Source organism: Pseudorca crassidens, chromosome 11 (genome assembly GCF_039906515.1).
Source record: "Pseudorca crassidens isolate mPseCra1 chromosome 11, mPseCra1.hap1, whole genome shotgun sequence".
Classification (NCBI taxonomy): domain Eukaryota; kingdom Metazoa; phylum Chordata; class Mammalia; order Artiodactyla; family Delphinidae; genus Pseudorca; species Pseudorca crassidens.
Window position 1 is genome coordinate 34,896,077 of NC_090306.1, and position 24,889 is coordinate 34,920,965.

Consider the following 24,889-nt stretch of genomic DNA (forward strand, 5'->3'; position numbering starts at 1 on the left):
GTTTCTATCTCTGGGCTATTGTAAATAGAGCTGCAATGAACATTTTGGTACATGACTCTTTTTGAATTATGGTTTTCTCAGGGTATATGCCCAGTAGTGGGATTGCGGGGTCATATGGTAGTTCTATTTGTAGTTTTTTAAGGAACCTCCATACTGTTCTCCATAGTGGCTCTACCAATTCACATTCCCACCAGCAGTGCAAGATTGTTCCCTTTTCTCCACACCCTCTCCAGCATTTATTGTTTCTAGATTTTTTGAAACTACCACTGGCATTTTTCACAGAACTAGAACAAAAAATTTCACAATTTGTATAGAAACACAAAAGACCCCGAATAGCCAAAGCAATCTTGAGAACGAAAAACGGAGCTGGAGGAATCAGGCTCCCTGACTTCAGACTGTACTACAAAGCTACAGTAATCAAGACAGTATGGTACTGGCACAAAAACAGAAAAATAGATCAATGGAACAGGATAGAAAGCCCAGAGATAAACCCACGCACATATGGCCACCTTGTCCCTGCATCTTTAAAGTCTGTTGAACCTATTGGATGAGGCTGTTGAGGGGGAACAGATGAGATATGGCATGTAAAGCACGTAAAGAGTAAATTTTCAATTAGTATTTTCTATGGTGAGAGACAGCACTGATTTTTCTGGTTGAGAATTTAGGCTGTGGGAGCAAATGTCCTTGATTTGGTGTCTTCCCAGTAGTGTACAGTCTGTGAGAATTTAGGAATAGCTACTCCACCCCGCTAACCCTCTGTAAACTCATCTTTTAATGGGAATCATATTAGTATGTGTTTAATAAGAATGCCCTGCAAAGAAGAGCATGTAAAAGTATTTAGTATAGTGCCTGGCACAGAACAGATACTTAATAAGCATTAAAATGTTAGCTCTTATTCTTTTTTTTTTTTTTTTTTTTTTGTGGTGCGCAGGCCTCTCACTGTTGTGGCCTCTCCCGTTGCGGAGCACAGGCTCCGGACGCGCAGGCTCAGTGGCCATGGCTCACGGGCCCAGCTGCTCCATGGCATATGGGATCTTCCCAGACCGGGGCACGAACCCGTGACCCCTGCATCCGCAGGCAGACTCTCAACCACTGCGCCACCAGGGAAGCCCTTAGCTCTTATTCTTAATAATAAATAAAAGTAATTCATGATATAAGGCAGAATCAAGGATAGTAATTTTATTTAGACTACTTAGTTTATATTTTATCAGTGTATAGCTGGCTTTAACTAAGGTAAGTATTAGAATTCATTTTTTAACAGCAAATATTCTTAATTTTCTTATTGACTTTAGTTCATTGGAAATCCTGGGATTCAGAAATGTGGATTAAAAGTAATTTCTTCTATAGCACATTTTCCTGATGCATTAGAGGTGTTATCCCTGGAAGATGCTATTGATTCGGTGCTTCACACACTGCAGATGTATCCAGATGACCAAGGTTGGTACAATTGAACTCAGGATTTAGATTTTTATAGGCCTTTAGCTGTTGGTTGGACATGTTTGAATTTTTTCTTCAGTTTTGAGATTTAAAACAATAAATTTTGTTTCTTTTTTTCTTTTTTAGAAATTCAGTGTCTGGGTTTAAGTCTTATAGGATGTTTGATTACAAAGAAGAATTTATGCATAGGCACTGGGCATCTGCTGGCAAAAGTTCTGATTTCCAGCCTACAACGATTTAAGGATATTGGTGAAATACAGATGAAAGTATGTGCATTATCTTGAAGGGAATTGCGATCTTGCACAGATTTCTCTTTCAGAGCAGCTGGTGTAACTCCCACTTTGCGTTAATGGGTATATTCTAGTTAACTGAAAACCTTTTTTTATCATTTTGTAGTATTTTAATTATAGTAGATGAAGATAATTGGATTGAATCTCAAAATATCCTGTTTCATTACTAAATCTCTAAAATTAGTATATTTATTTGTCATTTATCTTTTCCATGAAAGAGCACAGAATGTGCTAAAGAAATTTCAGCTAGCTGAGCTTTATTTGCTTAGATTTTAGATAAGTAAAAGTTATAATTATTCTGAAGTTTGTCATTCTCTGTGTTTTATTGTTAGCTGCTTACCTAGTAATTTTGCCCCTTGATTTTTTTTCTTGCAGTGAAACAATATTTTAAACATTTTTCATCAAGCAAAATTTAAAATGGGATCTATATTAACTGTCTATAAGGAATCCAAGATACTGGTTTAAGATTAATTTAGGGGAGATTAAGAAGTAAATTGTTTCAGAGTGTTTTTCTTTTAATGTTAGCAAAACAAATAGTTTCCTTAAGAGTTTCTGCCTTGGTTGTGGTTTTTTAGTAATGGAGTTAACAATTTTCATAAACCAAATATTTTCATAAATGGCAGCCTTCACCAGGAGTGAAAATGTCTAAGCTCTAATCTTTGCACAGACATTATTAGTAAATGTGATAATGCATGTAAGATTTTAAATTTTAAAGTGCTGAACACACAAGCAAAAATGTGTTTTAGAACCAAAATGTCTTTTATAAATCTGCTTTTTTTTTTTTTAAATCTGCTTTTTTAATGTACCTCAACCTAGGCTGATTAAAGCCAAGGCAGAATTGATTATAAGTAATCCTAGGGAAAGGAAATTATTTTGTGCAGGTATGAAGGTGTCAGTCAGTATTTATTCATCTAAGCATAAATTTTAGGATTTTTATAGTAGAGGTTGTAAACTGTTGACCAGTGGGCTAAATTTGGCTTGTCAACATATTTTATTTGGCCAGTTCAGTGTTTATAAGTTTTTAACTTGAATTATATGCCTTCTATGCATTTGCATTACCTGCTTTGCTATTGCATTCATTTGAGTTTGCAAGGACCTCTGCTCTAGAGGTTAGTGGACCACATGCCGCTCAGACCTGCATAGATTAATACTATTTCTCCTGTCAAATGTTAGGAAGCATTTGTAGAAACTCAGCCTCTTATGAGCTCAAAATAATAATTTTAACATTTAGATGATTTCATTAATATATACTAGAAAGATAAAAATTTTTAAAGTTAAGTGGATCTTTGGTGAGTTTACCCAAGCTATATAATAGTCAAGTCAGAAGTTCACAACTCTTGGGGTGGTTCTAAAAAGTAATGATGTACTGATCAGTTCTTTATAAATGATTTGCTATAAGGATGTAAATCTCAGAGTGTCTTTAGAGCTTCTCTCAGATGCACTCAATGTGAATAAAATCTAGGAACTCGCATTTGTCTGAGGTTAAAATTTAAGAAGATAGCACAAAAACTTTGGCGGAAATGCTAAGCTATCTAGAGAACCTGATCTGCAATCTTGTAATAAACAATTCATATCACTGGTCTATTTGGATTTGTGGCACTGCTGACTCTGCTGTTCTAATCCTGATTAGTATCTGGCTTTCAACCTGTAGGTATGGCTTCAGGCAGGGAATCTTTAAAAGGCAAATTTTGGTGTATTAGGTATTTTTCCTGCTTTGCTAGATGCTAGTTTGTTAACTAGCATCTTATTCTCTGTGCACCTGCTTATTTCTTAGTAATGAGAGAGCAAGGTGTATTTGTTTCATTGTCTCAAGGTTTATAGCTTTAAAGTACAAACCTAATAAATACATCTACTTAGCTAAGTGAACATCCAAGGTTTTAAGTACCATATACAGTCTCTCTTTTACATTATTTATTTATTTATTGTCCACAATTGCTTTGTTATTATTATTTTTGATCACACTTTCAGGGATTTCGGACAATCTTGACGGTACTGGAATTGTCAGTGTCTTTTTCCAAGCTGCTGGTGCATCATTCCTTTGATTCAGTAATATTCCATCAGTTGTCCTCCAACATCATGGAGCAAAAGGATCAACAGGTACAATGTTTTTCACCTGTATTCTAACTGTTACACATTTAGCTGACTCTAATCCTCACTTCCGTTCTCTTTAGTTTCTAAATCTTTGTTGCAAGTGCTTTGCAAAATTGGCCATGGATGATGAGTTAAAAAGTGTGATGCTAGAGAGAGCATGTGATCAGAATAACAGCATCATGGTCGAATGCTTGCTTCTGTTGGGAGCGGATGCCAATCGAGCAAAAGAAGCAGCTTCTTTAATTTGTCAGGTAAATATTCAAGGACTCACTTTTGTTTTTTTCTGTTATTTGACTCTGCCATTGTATAGCTCTTATCTACATCCTATTATTCTACACTACAGAATTTATCAGTTTATTGAACAAATGCTTGTGATTTGTAGGAGTTTAGATTCACAGAATTTCAGAGGTAATAGGTCCCTTAGGTGTTATTATCTAATCATTCATTTTATTTTTCTACCTAGCTTGTTAAGTTGATAAATAACTTTTCAAATGTGTCTCCTACTATGCATCTCTGTGCAAATCGTTCTCCAGCCACACACCATACAACACATGGTTTTATCTTGTTTTGATCATCTTTCAGCTATTTTCTCTGTTTTCAGTTTCTCTCTCTAGAAAATTCTCCCCTCAGGGCTACCACATGTGGCCCTGTAGGCTGTGTACTGCACACTTTGGGGTGCTGTACCCATTGACAACCCTGCTGTGGGCCACCCTGCAGTTGTGTGGCACTGGGCCTGCTTCCCTTCTCTCCCTTCCCTCATGCACTGTGCAAACACATATATCAAATTCTTCTTTGCCTTCAAAATCTAACCTAAATTCCTTCTCTTAATAAAGCCCTCCCCACACTCCCAGACCTCCATACAAAATAAAGATTTACTTCTTGTGTAAGTCCGTGACAGTTTATGTACACTCTTTATATTTTGTGAGTTATGTGAAAGTAGAGATGTACAAGGTTCATCTATGTATCATTCAGAATATCTAACTCACTGCTTTACATACAGTATGAATTCGGTACGTATTTATCAGAGTGTATTACATGTTATTTCAAGTTTGTCTTCATTCTATAAATTTTAGCATTTATAATAGCATTCGGGAAGCACTACATATATTTTCTGGTTACTTAATATTTCCAACAAAGCAATTATGTAGTGATTTAATATACATTATTAAATAACCAGCAGAGTGCTGTGTTTTCCAATAATTTACTTTTAAAGCCTTACTTTATTTAATTTCCCAGTCACCTATGGATTCAAATCAATTTGTCAACTGTAAGATTAAGTTAGCACCTATTAGCAATCTACCTAAAAAGAAACTGAACCTGTAACTCATTTTCATGCAGAATTAATTTATGCCAAATACATAATCAAATTATTTAAATTAGTCATATTTTCATTTAAGCAAGCAACATTAAAAATAGTTGCTTCTCTGTTATTAAAGATAATTAAATTATTTTCCTCAATAATTTAATATGTTTTTATTGTGTACCTTTTGTGTGATCTTGAGATCATTGAGTTAATGTTACTTGGATTGAAAAGAAACTTCCCCTTCAGATTTTTCCTAGGGACACAACATAGCTAAAATCAGTTGAGTGCAATTACTCTACATTCACCACAGGGAGTGCTTTCTACTTTTCTCTCAATTTATCCAAATATTTCTATACAAAAGGCTTTTTACCTTATTCTTCTTCCCAAGTTCTTTTGGACTTAATGTACTTATTTATATCTTTTCTTCTTAAAATCAGATCTTTACATCCATGGGTGTATTAAATGTAAAGAATTTATCCTAGTTGTCAGAGATTATTTGTATCTAACATGATAAATGTTGATTAAATATTGTGGGTAGATTGATTGAACATACCTTATTTTGTACCACTGTAAAGTAACATAATCAAGACTATTCATGCACCAATGCTGCATAATTAAGAACTATTCAGAGCAAGGACAGATTTAATCTTGTTAGGTTTTCTGAGGTGAATATAATAATAATGTAATGTACATGACTGGTAGAGAAGAATATGGAGGATTAATATCGGGTGTGAAAATGCATGAATGGAGACCTGAAGATGACTCATCAAGTCATGGTGGGAAGAGCAAGGATAATGAATTGTGAATAAATATAATAGCAGACACTTCTGTGGTGTTCATTATCACCTGGGCCCTGCTCTGAGCCCTTTACTTAATAAAACTCCTCACAACAACCTTAGGAATAAGTCCTAGTACTATCCTATTATGCAGGAGAGGAATTGAGGCACAGAAGGGTTAAGTAACTTGCCTGAGGACACTCTACAGGTAAGTAGTGGAAAATCTGCCTGCTTTAATCTTTTGTTTACATAACAGATTCATGATAGTGGTGGTGGGGGGAGGGGGTTGTACATTCATTACTGAATGCTGGTTTGAAATATTAGGATTTGATTGTGGGCTGAATTATTTATAAATTAGAATATGAGAGACAAGATGGCAAAGGATAGTAAATTACAGTTTGATTATATTTGAATTATCCTCATTATTAAAATACAAAACTGTATCTGAGCAGTATTTTTTTTCCTTCTCATGAAGTTGAAATTACTTTCATAATTTTATTTCTTTTGTCTGATACTGTTTCTTTTTTTTTTTTTTTTTTTTTTTTTTTTTGCGGTACGCGGGCCTCTCACGGCTGTGGCCTCTGCCGTCGCGGAGCACAGGCTCCACACGCGCAGGCTCAGCGGCCATGGCTCACGAGCCCAGCCGCTCCGCGGCATGTGGGACCTTCCCAGACCGGGGCACGAACCCGCGTCCCCTGCATCGGCAGGTGGACTCCCAACCACTGCGCCACCAGGGAAGCCCCTTGATACTGTTTCTTATATATTTATCTCTTCATGGCACCATATCCCTGAAATCAGCTTGGATAGCTTGGGTCCCCTGAGGAAAATTCTGCTATAAAATGTATTGAGCATCTTCTCTGTGGAAAGCACAGTGCTAGATATTCAGTAAAGAATAGAAAAGGTGTTTCCTGTTTCAAGATGGTTTCAAAGTGTCTATTGGGAGATGGGGGAGGATAAAACATAAATCACCTTAATACAAGGTAGGCAGTAAATGCCATAATTTAAAGATAAAAGATTTCTGGGCTCCAAGAGAAGAAATGAGTTTTTTTGCCCCTCCCTTCCTCCCTTCCTTCCTCCCTTCCTCCCTTCCTCCCTTCCTCCCTTCCTCCCTTCCTCCCTTCCTCCCTCCCTCCCTCCCTCCCTCCCTTCCCCTTCCTTCCTTTAAAATTTCCTGTGGGCCCTTAAAGGATTTTAATAATTTGCTAAATTAAATATATTCCTTAGGCATTGTGCTAGGGTACAGAGGTACAAATTGAATTGCAGTAGCATCCATGCCTTTCATTCTAGTTATAAAACAGATAAGCATGTCTAGTTCAGTGTGCTAAGTGCTATGTTAAACAAAATGGGATGGGCATCGGAGGAAGAAGGGTGTGTGTAGCCTGGAAAGCTGATAGCAAGGACTTAATGTGCAAGAGAGTTTAAAACTGTTCCTTCAAGAATGAACATCTTTTTACTGGCTGAAGAACAGAATTAGATATTTGAGGCAAGAGAAATAGCATAAATGAAGGTAATAAGGTTTGAAAAATTGCATGTCGTATTTAGGGGAATGTCCTGGAGCAGAAAGGTTTTAGAAGATTTTAAAATAGGTTAATGACCTGATCATATCCAGACTAGAAAAGTACTATAGTGGCTCTGGGGAGAATGGGTTGAAGGTGGGTGATCCTGGAGACCTATGGGCACTAAGTTGGTGCCATCACACCACAGGACTGTCCCCTCAAACCTCTTGGACACACTTTAATTCTGAAGAATTCAGGAATTTTCCCCAAGCATCTTGTTCCACTGACCTGGTACCCTGAATCTTAGGGTCTTCTTTCCTTTTATTTTTTAATCCTTAATATTGGGTCATGAAAGGAGCACAGGCTTTGGAGCCAGCAGATTTGATTTCAAATCCAAGTCTTTTATTGACTAGCTCTAAGGGTTTGGACAAATCACATATTTTTCCTAAATATTCATCTATAAAATGGGGGTAATAATTTTTACAGCATAGGTTTTTTAAAAATAAGGATTGGAGGTCATGTGTTTACAGAAGTTAGCACAGTACCTGGCATATAATATTTATATTATCTATGACTTTGTTCTTCTAGTTGATAACATCACATTCCATAGCCTTTCAGAAGCTGTTGCTGGGTTGGGCCAGTGTGCTATGCTGCAGGTTGCTAAGGCTTCTCTCTGCTTACTATGGTCACTGTAGTTTTTGTAGCAGCTAGCATGCTAACCCACCTTGAGGACCTGCTCTGAAAACGTAACATTCAGGGAAAGGTAGAAAACTGAGAGACAAGATATGTTTTTGTGGAAATTAAAATTCTTGTCCTGGAAAACCAGAAGTAAATGATGACTGTCCTTTGCATGTGGCATTAGCAAATTTTATGATATTTATAGTCACACTTAGTTATTCTGTGTCACGAATGAAGGCAGGGCAGTAGCATTTACTGTGTTAAGGTACTAGTTTCCCAGATGTCTTCCAATGAGCAAACAGAAGTCCAGAAAGTATGAGAAACGTGTAAATTGTTGGAGCCTCAGGTATTCTGACTTCAAGCCTATGAGTTTTATTTCATACCATGTTGCCTTTTTCATGGTAACTGACTCTCATGTGGCAGATTTATTTGATTTATGCTGCTCTGATATTTGTGGTGCTAATCTTATTTTATTTTCCTAATCTATTTCAAGGATGAGTTTTGCCTTATTTTGTTTCATTCTGAATTTACGGATGTAGCGAAAAATCACACCAAGTTTGATTATCAGTCTCTTAAAAGGAAAAATGACAGGTTGTTAATGTGCTTACCTTCTCTTTTTCTTTAATAGGTATGTGAGAAAGCGAGCAGTCCCAAAGTGGTAGAACTGTTACTGAATAGTGGATCCCGTGAGCAGGATGTACGGAAAGCTCTAACAATCAGCATTGGGAAAGGCGACAGCCAAATCATCAGCTTACTCTTAAAGAGGCTTGCCCTGGATCTGGCCAATAATAGCATCTGCCTTGGAGGATTTTGTATGGGAAAAATTGAACCTTCTTGGCTTGGTCCTCTATTTCCAGATAAGACATCTAATTTAAGAAAAGAGACAAGTAAGTATTAACAGGAAAAGTCTGTACAAGTTTTAATTTTAGTAGTATTTTTAAAAATCACTAATCTTTTAGTTATTTTTCATTCCAGTTTGGTTCAACTTAAGCCAAAAATATTGTAAAGGCTTGGATATCTTTTTTTTTGGTCAAGAAATGCTTGAAACTGACATTATATTTAAGTTCTTTATGAGCCAGCAAATACATATTTTATAAAGATAGAGCAAAACAGTGGGATCTTTCTGTCAGGTTTCTTTTCTTTGTTACATATTTTATTTTTTATTATAAAAATAATCAATGTGCATTTACAAATAGAAAAACATAAGAATCCTAAGGAAGAAAATAACAACGTATTTTTTCACTTATAGGTAATCAATGTAGATTTTTTCCCTAGACTTTTTGTATGCTTACATATGAATTAAAATATGTTCATGGAAACATAAACACATATATACTTTGCATTTTCAAGTTAGTATACTTCGCATTTCACTTAAGGATGTAATTTCAAGTTAATATAGATCTTGTATACATTAAGTACATTGATGACAGTTACCACTAGCATCTATACTAGTGCTTTTCACATAGTAAGTGCTCATTAAATATAGTATAGGCAAATATAAAATTCGGTAAGAAATTATGTTGATAAGCATATGTGGAAACAGGCACTTCACACATTATAGATATGAATTAAAATCTTCCTCTTTTGAGGAAAGTTTGGCAATATCCATTAATACTTTAAATGTACACCCATACTTTTTTGACCCAGGAATATGCTGATAGGGGTCCATGATACAGGCATTCTTTTTTTTTTTTTAATTTTATTTATTCATTCATTTATTTATTTTTTTGGCTGTGTTGGGTCTTCATTTCTGTGTGCAGGCTTTCTCTAGTTGCGGTGAGTGGGGGTCATTCTTCATCGTGGTGCGCGGGCCTCTCACTGTCGCGGCCTCTCTTGTTGTGGAGCACAAGCTCCAGACGCGCAGGCTCAGTAGTTGTGGCTCACGGGCCTAGTTGCTCCGCGGCATGTGGGATCTTCCCAGACCAGGGCTCGAACCCGTGTCCCCTGCATTGGCAGGCGGATTCTCAACCACTGCGCCACCAGGGCAGCCCCAGGCATTCTTAATGTGCACAAAAATTATGTTCAAGGATGCACATTAAAATATTATTCATAGGGCTTCCCGGGTGGCGCAGTGGTTGAGGATCTGCCTGCTAATGCAGGGGACACAGGTTCGAGCCCTGGTCTGGGAGGATCCCACATGCCACAGAGCAACTAGGCCCGTGAGCCACAGCTACTGAGCCTGCGCATCTGGAGCCTGTGCTCGGCAACAACAGAGGCCGCGATAGTGAGAGGCCCGCACACCACGATGAAGAGTGGCCCCCGCTTGCCACAACTAGAGAAAGCCCTCGCACAGAAACGAAGACCCAACACAGCCATAAATAAATAAATAAATAAATTAGAAAAAAAATATTATTCATAATAACAAAAAATTAGGGAAATACCTAAGTATTCCCCGAAAGGAACTATTCAAATTAATTATGGTATGTTCATGCAGTGGAATGCTTTGCATTCATTGGGAGAAAAACATCTAGCAAATCCAAATGTCCAGATATAGAATGCATTCTTTTTTTTTTAAAATAAATTTATTTATTTTTGGCTGTGTTGGGTCTTCGTTGCTGTGCACGGGCTTTCTCTAGTTGTAGCGAGTGGAGGCTACTCTTCAATGAGGTGCGCGGGCTTCGCACTGCGATGGCTTCTCTTGTTGTGGAGCACAGGCTCTAGGTGTGCAGGCTTCAGTAGTTGTGGCACGTGGGCTCAGCAGTTGTGGCTCCTGGGCTCTAGAGCACAGGCTCAGTAGTTGCGGCACACGGGCTTAGTTGTTCCGCGACATGTGGGATCTTCCCGGAACAGGGCTCGAACCCGTGTCCCCTGCATTGGCAGGCGGATTCTTAACCACTGCGCCACCAGGGAAGTCCCTAGAATGCATTCTTTTTTTTTTTGCGGTACACGGGCCTCTCACTGCTGTGGCCTCTCCCGTTGTGGAGCACAGGCTCCGGATGCACAGGCTCAGCGGCCATGGCTCATGGGCCTAGCCGCTCCGCGGCATCTGGGATCTTCCCAGACTGGGGCACGAACCCGTGTCCCCTGCATCGGCAGGTGGACTCTCAACCACTGCGCCACCAGGGAAGCCCTTAGAATGCATTCTTAAGGGAAAAAACAGTTAGAGAACAGTGTTTTTAGTATACTAATATTGGTGAAAAGACAATTGGGATATGGAAGTCATAAGTGTTCGAATGTGAAAAGACCATGTTGAGAAAATAATCCAGAAATGGGTGCCCTGGTTGCCTTTGGGGACCTTGGAAACTAATGAAATATGATTAGAGTCTATGTTTTATCACTTCAATTGGTCTCATGCCAACAACCTGCTTACTTTAATCTTTGATCTCTGATAGAGAGGAATTGTGGGCCTTTGGAGAGGTACGAAGGGAGATATACATTCAGGGTATTCTTTTGTTTCTGTATGAAGTTTTTTACAAGTATTGACAAGTCTTACCTAATTTAAAAAATATAATGTCATTTGAGAGATTGGAGGGCATAGTCATAATTTTTTGACAACTGGTCTGAGTAAAGAACATTTTGAATTCAAAGCTTTAAAACATTTTCCAGGTACTATTTGAGTTACGCACACATGTTGTAATGTGAGTTATGAGAGTAATATTTGAAGAAATTTTCCAGGATATATGTAGGACAATGAGAACTCTGCCAACTTATTTCGTCAAAATAGAGCGTAATATAAAATGCAGTAAAATAGCAAGAAGAATGTTAAGAAGAATTTTGAAATTTCATCAAATTTCCTAATAGAATGAATCACTCAGCAAATAGTTTATAAAAATAAGAATATCATTGCTTATCTTCTGTGTTCTAAGTGTTCTGCTAAAAACTTCACATGCCTCATATTCTTTAATTTTTTCCATAATCCTGTGCTGTGTATATTGTTGTCTTCACTTCCCGAGTGAGGACACTGACACTTAGGGAGCTTGTATAACTTGCAGGTGACTTGAGTACAGGCCTGTCTGGCTTCAAGGCCCAGACCTTTTCCTGGATCAAGTTAGTTTCATAAAGGTTCAGTTTTGTCACCAACACCAAAGCTTTGTGTAAATTTAAAAAAAAATTTAAGTTCATTGCCTGCTACTTTATACAGTATCATGATTGTAAAGTGACTTTGAAGTAAGAATAAAAAATCTTAGAAGTAGGAGACTATATAAGGAACTTTGGTATGATATATGTTTATGCTTGTATAATTATTGATTTCTAAAAATAGAACTACCATACGACCCAGCAATCCCACTACTGGGCATATACCCAGAGAGCACCATAATTCAAAAAGAGTCATGTACCACAATGTTCATTGCAGCTCTATTTACAATAGCCAGGATATGGAAGCAACCTAAGTGTCCATTGACAGGTGAATGGATAAAGAAGATGTGGCACATATATACAATGGAATATTACTCAGCCATAAAAAGAAACGAAATTGAGTTATTTGTAGTGAGGTGGATGGACCTAGAGTCTGTCATACAGAGTGAAATAAGTTAGAAAGAGAAAAACAAATACCATATGCTAACACATATATATGGAATCTAAAAAAAAAAAAGGTTCTGAAGAACCTAGGGGCAGGACAGGAATAAAGATGGAGACGTAGAGAATGGACTTGAGGACACGGGGAGGGTAAGCTGGGACGAAGTGAGAGAATGGCATGGCTTGTGGGAAGCAGCCACATAGCACAGGGAGATCAGCTCAGTGCTTTGTGACCACTTAGAAGGGTGGGATAGGGAGGGTGGGAGGGAAACGCAAGAGGGAGGAGATATGGGGATGTACGTATATGTATAGCAGATTCACTTTGTTATAAAGCAGAGACTAACACAACATTGTAGAGCAATTATACTCCAATAAAGATGTTGAAAAATAAAAAGTTGTTGCTGGTATATCGTTTTATTTTTAGATATAGGATCCACCCTAGCGAGAATGGTGCTCAGATATCAGATGAAAAGTGCTGTGGAAGAAGGAACAGCCTCAGGCAGCAGTGGGACTTTTTCTGAAGAAATACTTGATAAATTTGATGAATGGACCTTCATTCCTGAGTCTTATGTTGACAGTGTATTTGCTCAAAGTGATGACCTGGATAGTGAAGGTAATTATTACTAAACAATAGAGTCAGTTATGTTTTAAAACACTTACCCTCTGGCATTGAACAGTAGAAATTGAGACAAAAATCTGATTTACTTCATTTGGAAAATCTTGAGGAAAACTGTATTCATTAGTGGAAATAGTTAATGCTTACTATTACTTTACTACTACTTAAGGCAATGAAGAAAATGTATGTCTACACTTTTAAGTGTTATCATACTGCCCATAATCAGTGAGTGGTGGCTATTGCAGTGAAAACACTGACTCAGACTGGAATTGGATTCCATATTCCATCATCGACTAGATACTTCTGTGGTTTGTTTAAGCCCCTTACCCTTATTAAAGGCAGTGTTGCTAAACTTCCAGGATTATTTATAGGAATTTGGAAAAATGTATGTAAAGTGTCTGGGAGAGTGTTTGCAAATAGAAAGTGCTTAATAAAAAATATTTTTATCTTTATTAGAGTTAAAAATAATATTTTAATAACTCCTGAAATAACAAAAATTTAACATGGCAAGATATTAATGGCAGTGATTAAGGCTGACATTTAACATAATACAGTTTGGTAAAAATAGGGTGAGGTGCTTTTTTATTAAAATAGTATGATTGAAACCTTTGGGTGATAGAATAAAGACATTTGAGAGGGCAGAAATAAGAGTTATTCCAAAATCTCATGTCTCAAGTCCAAACATTCTTTAAAACCAACTTTATTGGGACTTCCCTGGTGGTGCAGTGGTTGAGAATCTGCCTGCCAGTGCAGGGGACATGGGTTCGAGCCCTGGTCCAGGAAGATCCCACATGCCGCAGAGCAGCCAAGCCTGCGCGCCACAACTACTGAGCCTGCGCTCTAGAGCCCGCAAGCCATAACTACTGGTCCCATGTGCTACAACTACTGAAGCCCACGCACCTAGAGCCTGTGCTCTGCAATAATAGAAGCCACCGCAATGAGAAGCCTGCGCACCACAACCAAGAGTAGCCCCCGTTCGCCGCAACTAGAGAAAGCCCACACCCAGCAACGAAGACCCAATGCAGCCAAAAATAAATAAATAAACAAAAACCCCCGCAACTTTACTGAGATATACTAATTTACCCATTTTAAGTATATGTTTTCATTTATACATCCATGTAATCATCACCACTATTAAGTTATGCAACGTTTCTATCATCCAAAAAAGTTCCTTTATATGTCTCTTTACAAAAAACGTCCCCCCCTACCTTGTCCCTTGGCAACCGCTGATTTGCTTTCTGTCACAATAGATTAAATTAGTATTTTCTCAAGTTTCATATAAATAGGATACAGTATGTCCTTTTTTATGTCTGGCTGTTTTCTGAAGTGGTTATACCATATTATACTCCCACCAGCAATGTATGAAAATTCTAGTTGCTCTGAATCCTCATTACACTATAACACTTAGTATCGTAAGTCAGTTTAATTTTAGCCATTCTAGTGAGGCTGCAGTCCTAGCTTATTTGGGTTTAATTTTCATTTCCCTGAAAACTATTGATATTGAGAATATTTTCATGTTCTTATTGGCCATTCATATATTGATATTTTCTTTGCAAAGTGTCTGTTCAAATTTTTCCTAACTTTTAATTGTCTTGTTGTCTTATGTTATTTTAAGAGTTCTTTTTATATTCTAAGTAGAAGTCATTTGACAGATATATGAATTACAAATATTTTCTTTCGTTTATAGCTTGTTTTTTCATTTATTAATATTATTTTTCAAAGAGCAGAGGTCTTAAATTTTGAAAAGTGCAGTGTTTCAGTTTTTTCTTTTCTAGTTTGTGCTTTTTCTATCCCATTTAAGAAATCTTTTCCTATCTCAAATTTGTGAATATTTTCTCTTATGTTTTCTCATAGAAGTGTTAAATTCTTAGCTTTTACATTTAGGTCTATAATCCATGTTAATTTTGGTATATAGTGTCAGTGAAGAATTGACATTTATTTTTTTCCACATAGATATCCAGTTGTTTTAACATCACTTGTTGAATATACTATATTTCCTCATTGAATTAATGGCATGTTTGTCCAGTTTAACTGACCATATAGGTGTGGTTCTGTTTCTGCATTCTTTTTTAAAAAAAATAAAAAAATTTTTTTATTGGAGTATAGTTGACTTACAATGTTGTGTTAGTTTCACATGTACAGCAAGGTGAATCAGTTATACATATATCCACTCTTTTTATAGGTTCTTTTCCCATATAGGCCATTACAGAGTATGAAGTAGACATACCTGTGCTATACAGTAGGTTCTTATTAGCTGTCTATTTTATATATAGTATTGTGTATATGTCAATCCCAGTCTCCCAATTTATCCCTCCCCTCCTTATCCCCTGGTAACCATAAGTTTGTTTTCTACATCTGTGACTCTACTTCTGTTTTGTAAATAAGTTCATTTGTACCCTTTTTTTAGATTCCACATATAAGTGATATCATCATATGATATTTGTCTTTCTGTGTCTGACTTATTTTACTCAGTACAACAATCTCTAGGTTCATCCATGTTGCTGCAAATGGCATTATTTTGTTCTTTTTTTTAAGGCTGAGTAATATTCTATTGTATACGTGTACCACATCTTCTTTATCCATTCCTCTGTTGATGGACATTTAGGTTGCTTCCATGTCCTGGCTATTGTAAATAGTGCTGCAGTGAACATTGTGGTGCATGTATCTTTTCAAATTATGGTTTTCTCCAGGTATATGCCTAGGAGTGGGATTTTATTCTGTGCCGTTGATTTAAATCTTTATCCTTATGCCAATGCCATACTGTCTTGATTACTTTAGCTTAATGAAATCTGGTAGTATAAGTTCTCTGGTGGTGTTCTTTTTCAAAATTTTTCTTACTATACTAGATTGTTTGCATTTCCATATGCATTTTGAATCAACTAATTAATTTTATGCTGGGATTTTTTATTAGAATTAAATCTAGATATACATTTAATATAGAATTAATGTATAAATAATATTATTGTTATATAATATAGAATTAACATATAAATAAAAATTTCTTTAGATTAAATCTAGAAATAAATTTGAGGGAACTGGTGTCTTAATAATGAGTCTTCTGACATATAAATGTAGTATTTATTTCCGTTTATTTGTCATTTAAATTTCTCCCACCACTGTTTTGTATTGCATGTTTTTTGATGCTATTGTAAATAGTATTGTTTTTGAATTCCAATTTCCAGTAGTTCATTCACTGCTGGTTTATAGAAATGCAGTTGATTTCTTTGTATGTTAATGTATCCTGTGGGCTTGCAAAACTCATGAGTTCTGACAGCTTTTTGTTGACTCCACAGATTTTTCTATGTTCACAATAATGCCATTTGCTAATACAGACAGATTTACTTCTTCCTTTTAACCTGTATATCTTTTTTTCTTCTTCTTCTTTTTCATGTCTTATTACACTGCCTAGGACCTCCAGTACTATGCTGAATAGAAGTGGTAAGAGTAGGCATTGTTCCCTGGCTTCCAAACTTAGGGGGAAAGCATTCAGTCTCTCATCATTAAGTATGATGTTATATGTAGTTTTTTTTTTTTTTTTTTTTAATAGCTATCCTTCATCAGGTTTAGGAAACTTGTTTCTAGTAATTATTTGCTGCGACTTTTTATCATAATGGGTGTTGGAAAATGCTTTTCTGCATCTGTTGAAATGGGCATATTTTCTCCCTTTATTCTGTTATTTAGTTAATTACATTGATTGATTTCCTAATGTTAAACCAAACTTGCTTTTCTGGGGTAAATCTTACTGGGTTATGGTGTATTATCCTTTTAATATATTATTTGATTTGATTTTCTAAAATTTTGTTAAGGATATTGCATCTATGAGGGATATTGGTCTGTAGTTTTGTTTTGTTGTAACTATGAGAGTATGCTAGCCTCTTGAAATGAATTGGAAAGTGCTCCTGACTCCACTGTTTTCTGAAAGAATTTGTGTAGGAGAGGTCTTAAATGTTTAATAGGATTCATGAGTAAAGCCTTGTAGGTTAGGAATACTTTTTGGTGGTAGGGGGGGAGGCTTTTAAATTATAAATATAATAACTTTAATAAATTTATGGTTCTTTTGATTTTTCTGTTACTTCTTTTGTCAGTTTTTGTAATTTGAAATTTCAAGGAATTTGTCCACTTTACATAAGTTGCCAAATTTATTTATTGTTATTTATAATCTCTTATTGTCCTGTTAATGTTTATAAGATCATTAGTGATATCTGATCTTTAATTCTTGACATTGATATATATATATATATTTTTTTTATATATATTTTTTGACATTGATATTTTTTGTCTTTCCTTTTTTTCCTTCTTCAGTCTAGCTCAAGATTTATCAATTTTTTTGATCTTTTCAAAGAATCAGGTTTTTGTTTCATTGACTTTCTGTATTGATTGTCCACTTTATTTTTCATTGATTTTTGCTTTTTCTTTTCTTTCTTTTTCTTTTTTTTTACTTATTTAGATTTTATTTGACTCTTATTTTATAGATTCTTAACATGGAAGCTTAGAATACTGATTTTTAGAGCTTTCTAAGTTTATAATATAAACATTTAAGACCATGCAGATCCTTCTGAGCACCATTTTAGCTGCATCCCACAACTTTTATATATTCTGTTTACATTCACTTTTGAAATTTTCTAATTTCCTTTGTGATTTTTTTGACTCATGAGTTATTTAGAAGAGTTGTTTATTTTCCAAATACTTGGACATTTTTCCACATAGCTTTCTCTTATTGGTTTCAAATTTCATTTTGTTGTGGTTAAAGAACCTACTCTGATGATTTCTGTCCTTTTACATTTATTGAGACATGCTTTGTGGACTACTGTGTGGTCTATCTTGGTGAATGTTTCATGTGCAATTAAAAAAATGTGTATTTGGTTGTTGTTGGGTGAAATTGGGTCAACTTGTTTGATAGTGTTTTTCAGGTCCTCTATATCTTTACTGATTTTTTCTCTACTTGTTATATTTAAGAACAAAATGTTGAGATTGTAATTGTCAATTTGTTAATTTTCCTTTTCATTTTATCAGTTTATGCTTTGTGTATTTTGAAGCTCTGTTACTGGGTGAACATACATTAAATACTATAATTTTTTTGATGACTTAACCTCCTTATATTGATCCAAGTTTGCATCTAGTATCATTTCCTTCCTCCTGAAGAGCTCCCTTTTACATTTCTTCTAGAGCACAGCTATAGGAAATCCCTATGCAGATTACTGGAGCTATTTTTCCATGACTCTCTCCTGGAACTCCCAGCTAAGTTAGTCTCCATGAACACTGATCTCCATTTCCTCATCTCAAGAAAGCCATTGTGCTTTGTTTAAATTCCTTCTCATTGTGCCTATGGCCCTTAAATTGCCTCCAGGCAGAAAGCCAGGGTGATCATAAGGTTCACATAGTTTGTTTCCCTTCTTTCAGGGATTACACAGTCCTGTACTCTCTGCAGCCCAATGTCTGAAACCAGTTGTTTAAAAAAATTTGTCCAATTTTCTAGTTGTTCGTTGTGGGGAGGTTAAGTTCAGTGTTTGTTACACCATCATAGATGAAAGAAGAATTCTCTTTAAATATTTTTAAATAAAGGAAAACATCAGAAATGCTAACGTAAAAATAATTGATTTTTGGATTTGTAAATTTTATAATGTTTTGACACAATTAATTCTTTATGCTTCTAAGATAAAAAGTGATAGAATTTAAAATCTCATGAGTTCTTAAAAATGGCTCTACATTATTTATCCTTAAAATATGACTAATATTGATCCTTATTTTCTTGAAAATCCATAATTTTAAAAGTAATTCTTTTCTCTCTCAAAACAATATTGCCAACTAAACTCATTGTGTTTATTTTAATGTCATTTCATAAATGAAACTATAAAATATGTAATTCAAACAGAGATGTACTCAAAATTACTGAATGTTAAATAATTTAGTGTGATTCCAATATTTAAAACAAGATTCGAAAATTTTCTAAGCAAAATTCAGAGAAACAGAAAGGAATAACATTGATCAGATTTATGTATAAACTTTCTCTGCTTCCTGAACATGCATGTATTTATTGTAGCACTTGTACTATTTTTTTACTTGGCTCTTTCCTGCTGTACTATGAGCTCATATGAGGCCTGGATTATTTTTCCTGCTTATCTTTATCCTGCACTTACTCAGTGTCTAGTCTGTGACGGCCATTCAATAAATATTTGTGGATGAAGAATAATGTAGTTGAATTTGAAAATGACAAGCTGACACAGTTTATCATTTCTATTTTAAAGATGTTACAAAAGGAATTGGGCAATTTCCATTCATGAAAATGTGTTTAATGTTTTGTGATTGAACTACTATGCTAGCATCTTATGATTAGGTCAGCTTTTCTTACTTGCCTTTATGTTATTGTTTAAAAATAGGAAGTGAAGGCTCATTTCTTGTGAAAAAGAAATCAAATTCAATTAGCGTAGGAGAATTTTACCGAGATCCTGCCTTGCAGCGTTGCTCACCAAATTTGCAAAGACATTCCAATTCATTGGTAAGTTATACTGTAAAAACTGCAGTTAAATATTGTATATTTTTTGACATTCTTTCAATAACTGAAATTGTGTGCCAAAGCTAGGAGCTATTGGTGCAGAAATTCCCTAATGTGAGAAAACTCTCTCTCTTTATACACACGTGTGTGTGTGCGTGCACGTATGCGATTTTAAATTTACATTTGTAGACTTTTGAGCATGTTTGGGGCATATAGGTGCTCTGTACACTTTAAAATGGTTTTACTCTTTTTTCTTTTTAGAGCTTCATGTCTATGGAGCCCAGACTAGGTCTGTGTCTTATGGTATGGCTTGGTCCCATGAATATTTTAGCTAGTAATCTTATAGTGACTCCTAAAGAAACCAGATAGGAAAATGTTCTCTTTGCTCCAAAAAATGATGGTAATTTTATTATAAATATTTAATAGGGACCCATGTTTGATCATGAAGATTTACTGAAGAGAAAAAGAAAAATATTGACTTCAGATGATTCACTCAGTAAGTATTTGAAAGTAATCACAAGTAAATAGATATTTTGAGCAGAATACAGCACTTTGATAAATTTCCTCTGATTATGCAAATTTTCTTGATGCCAATTTCACATAACCTTCAAATTATATTTACCTAATGATTCCATAGACTGTAGAAAAATGAAATACAATTATAGATTTAAAAATTTAGCCTTTATGATGTTATACATCATACACTTTTTATCCTTTCTACTGTGTTCCTGAAATGTAAATAATACCCTCACCAATGCCACTTTTGATGTTCTTCTTCTTCAGGTCTGTTGTTTTTTTACACTACTTATACCACCTGATTAAATATTTATTATTTACTGTTTATCTCTGCCACTGTAATGTAAGTTCCATAGTTTGGTTTTCTGTTGAATTTCCAGTGCCTTGAAGAGAGCCTGACAGTAGTAGGTGATCCATAAACGTTTACCATATGAACTTAAATTTCTTGCTTATATTTCCATTGTTTGTTTGTTTTTGACAAAAGGAGCATCAAAATTCCAATCACATATGAGGCATTCAGAGAGCATTTCTTCCCTGTCTTCTGAGAGAGAATATATTACATCTTTAGACCTTTCAGCAAATGAACTAAGAGATATTGATGCCCTGAGCCAGAAATCCTGTATAAGTGGTCATTTGGAGCATCTTGAAAAGCTGGAACTTCACCAGAATGCACTCACGAGCTTTCCACAACAACTATGTGAAGTAAGTTTAATTTATCCTTATAATTCTCAGGATATTTGAAGAGCTTTTACATTTATATCTAACTTGCATGCTTAAATCTTTAAAAGGAACGTTCTGTTTTTGTGTCATTGGACAATAATTCCCCCATTCTTCTGGTTGTCATACAAGTATCTTAGTCTGTGTGGTATTCCAGAAGCATCTTTGGGGACAGGTAATGGAAATGGAAATGTGATTAAAAAGGAATTCGAGCTTCTGTCCTGATGCTACATGGTAAGTATTAAAGTCTAGCAAGGCTATGTGTTGATTATGCCTTCAATTATTTAATTCTAGTAGGACAACTTAAACTGTTTAAATTAGGTTAGACCTAGTTTGGTGATCCTGGCTCTGCTCAGCTACCAACTGTGTGACAATAAGAACATATTACTCTGACTGCTGTAGACCCTAATTTTCTTATCTGCAAAATACAGAGGCTCAACTAAACTATCCATAAGGCATTAATTGAGTTTTGAAATTATATGCAGCTTAAAAATTGATTTTTATGCTCAAAGTTCCTATTTCATAAAAATTAAAGTATAAAATAGTCTGCTGATAGGGTAGTCCTCTGACTATTGACTTTGTTCATCCTTTTTTTATGTACTATAGATCAGAAGTCAAAGAAAATATACGGACAAAACGATCTTAATACAAATGTTTAAATTTTTAAACAAATTCTTGAACTGAACTGCAAAGTTTGAAAAAGAATTATACCTGTTTTTATAAACTAGTGTTGTTGCCAGTACATTTCCCTTTTTCTAATTTTTAAAATTTACCATAATTTTGACATATTTTAAGAGCAACATTGCATGATTTTTAAATATATTTAAGTGGTATCTTTCCCCTAAAGTTTGTATATCTGGGGAGAGAGAAGAAAAAAAGGTGATCCCTAACGCTACCCCAATGTCTAAAGTATATCCCCACTCTATTCTCCTCTTTACCTGCATAAATCCCCCAAGTTACAAGGGCCTCATTTTTTTTTTAAACATCTTTATTGGAGTATAATGGCTTTAAAATGGTGTGTTAGTTTCTGCTTTATAACAAAGTGAATCAGCTATACATATACATATATCCCCATATCTCCTCCATCTTGTGTCTCCCTCCCAAGCTCCCTACCCCACCCCTCTAGGTGTTCACAAAGCTCCGAGCTGATCTCCCTCTGCTATGCGGCTGCTTCCCACTTGCTATCTGTTTTACATTTCATAGTGTATATATGTCCATGCCACTATCTCACTTCGTCCCAGCTTACCCTTCCCCCTCCCCGTGTCCTCAAGTCCATTCTCTATGTCTGTGTCTTTATTCCTGTCCTGCCCCTATGTTCTTCAGAAACATGTTCTTTTCTTTTTAGATTCCGTATATATGTGTTAGAATACGGTATTTGTTTTTCTCTTTCTGACTTACTTCACTCTGCATGACAGACGCTAAGTCCATCCACCTCACTACAAATAACTCAATTTTGTTTCTTTTTATGGCTGAGTAATATTCCATTGTATATATGTGACACATCTACTTTATACATTTATCTTCTTTATCAGTGGACACTTAGGTTGGTTCCATGTCCTGGCTATGTAAATAGAGCTGCAGTGAACATTGTGATACATGACTCTTTTTGAATTATGGTTTTCTCAGGGTATATGCCCAGTAGTGGGATTGCTGGGTCGTATGGTAGTTCTATTTTCATTTTTTTAAGGAACCTCCATAGTGGCTGTATCAATTAACATTCCCACCAACAGTGCAAGAGGGTTCCCTTCTCTCCACACCCTCTCCAGCATTTATTGTTTGTAGATTTTTAGATGATGGCCATTCTGACTGGTGTGAGGTGATACCTCATTGTAGTTTTGATTTGCATTTCTTTAATGATTAGTGATGTTGACCATCCTTTCATGTATTTGTTGGCAATATGTATATCTTCTTTGGAGAAATGTCTGTACTTATTCAGTCCATTTTTGGATTGGGCTGTTTCTTTTTTTGATATTGAGCTACATGAGCTGCTTGTATATTTTGGAGATTAATGCCTTGTCAATTGCTTCATTTGCAAATATTTTCTCCCATTCTGAGGGTTGTCTTTTCTTTTGGTTTATGGTTTCCTTTGCTGTGCAAAAGCTTTTAAATTTCATTATGTCCCATTTGTTTATTTTGTTTTTATTTCCATTGCTTTAGGAGATGGGTCAAAAAGGATCCTGCTGTGATTTATGTCATAGAGTGTTCTGCCTATGTTTTCCTCTAAGAGTTTGATAGTGTCTGGCCTTACATTTTGGTCTTTAATCCATTTTGAGCTTATTTTTGTATATGGTATTAAGGAGTGTTCTAATTTCATTCTTTTACATGTAGCAGTCCAGTTTTCCCAGCACCACTTATTGAAGAGGCTGTCTTTTCTCCATTGTATATTCTTGCCTTCTTTATAAAAAATAAGGTGACCATATTGCGTGGGTTTATCTCTGGTATTTCTGTCCTGTTCCATTAATCTGTATTTCTGTCTTTATGCCAGTACCATACTGTCTTGATTACTGTAGCTTTGTAGTATAGTCTGAAGTAAGGGAGCCTGATTCCTCCAGCTCGTTTTTCTTTCTCAAGATTGCTTTGGCTATTTGGGGTCTTTTGTGTTTGCATACAAATTGTGAAATTTTTTGTTTTAGTTCTGTGAAAAATGCCATTGCTAGTTTGATAGGGATTGCATTGAATCTGTACGTTTTTTTGGGTAGTATAGTCATTTTCACAATGTTGATTCTTCCAATCCAAGAACATGATATATCTCTCCATCTGTTTGTATCATCTTTACTTTCTTTCATCCGTGTCTTATAGTTTCTGCATACAGGTCTTTTGTCTCCTTAGGTAGGTTTATTCCTAGGTATTTTATTCTTTTTGTTTCAGTGGTAAATGGGAGTGTTTCCTTAATTTCTGTTTCAGATTTTTCATCATTACTGTATAGGAATGCAAGAGATTTCTGTGCATTAATATTGTATCCTGCTACTTTACCAAATCCACTGATTAGCTCTAGTAGTTTTCTGGTAGCATCTTTAGGATTCTCTATGTATAGTATCATGTCATCTGCAAAGAGTGACAGTGTTACTTCTTCTTTTCCCATTTGGATTCCCTTTATTTCTTTTTCTTTTCTGATTGCTGTGGCTAAAACTTCCAAAACTATGTTGAATAATAGTGGTGAGAGTGAATAACCTTGTGTTGTTCTGATCTGAGAGGAAATGGTTTCAGTTTTTCACCATTGAGAACAATGTTGGCTGTGGGTTTGTCACATATGGCCTTTATTATGTTGAGGAAAGTTTCCTCTATGCCTACTTTCTGGAGGGTTTTTATCATAAATGGGTGTTGAATTTTGTCAAAAGCTTTTTCTGCATCTTTTGACATGATCATATGGTTTTTATTCTTCAATTTGTTAATATTGTGTATCACATTGATTGATTTGCAGATATTGAAGATTCCTTGCATTCCTGGGGTAAACCCCACTTGATCGTGGTGTATGATCCTTTAAATGTGCTGTTAGGTTCTGTTTGCTAATATTTTGTTGAGGATTTTTGCAGCTATGTTCAACAGTGATATTGGCCTGTAGTTTTCTTTCTTTGTGACATCTTTCTCTGGTTTTGGTATCAGGGTGATGGTGACCTTGTAGAATGAGTTTGGGAGTGTTCCTCCCTCTGCTATATTTTGGAAGAGTTTGAGAAGGCTAGGTGTTAGCTCTTCTCTAAATGTTTGATAGAATTCGCCTGTGAAGCCAACTGGTCCTGGATTTTTGTTTGTTGGAAGATTTTTAATCACAGTCTCAATTTCAGAGCTTGTGGTTGGTCTGTTTATATTTTCTGTTTCCTCCTGGTTCAGCCTTGGTAGGTTTTGCTTTTCTAAGAATTTGTCCATTTCTTCCAGGTTGTCCATTTTATTGGCATAGAGTTGCTTGTAGTAATCTCTCCTGATCCTTTGTATCTCTGCACTGTCAGTTGTTACTTCTCCTTTTTCCTTTCTCTTTCTATTGATTTGAGTCTTCTCCCTTTTTTTCTCGATGAGTCTGGCT

The 24,889-nt window shown here is 35.6% G+C and overlaps 1 protein-coding gene across 3 annotated transcripts in view; it reads left to right on the forward strand.

Annotated features, from left to right (window-relative positions):
• The window catches only part of LRRK2 (leucine rich repeat kinase 2), a 154,908-nt gene that overhangs the window by 55,031 nt on the left and 74,988 nt on the right, over positions 1-24,889 (forward strand). For all 3 annotated transcript variants that reach the window (XM_067696182.1, XM_067696183.1, XM_067696184.1), the window contains 9 exons: positions 1,293-1,437; positions 1,564-1,703; positions 3,696-3,824; positions 3,899-4,069; positions 8,700-8,958; positions 12,954-13,142; positions 19,523-19,641; positions 20,065-20,134; positions 20,639-20,856. In XM_067696182.1, coding sequence (XP_067552283.1) covers positions 1,293-1,437; positions 1,564-1,703; positions 3,696-3,824; positions 3,899-4,069; positions 8,700-8,958; positions 12,954-13,142; positions 19,523-19,641; positions 20,065-20,134; positions 20,639-20,856 — 1,440 coding nt within the window. The remainder of the gene's footprint in view (positions 1-1,292; positions 1,438-1,563; positions 1,704-3,695; positions 3,825-3,898; positions 4,070-8,699; positions 8,959-12,953; positions 13,143-19,522; positions 19,642-20,064; positions 20,135-20,638; positions 20,857-24,889) is intronic.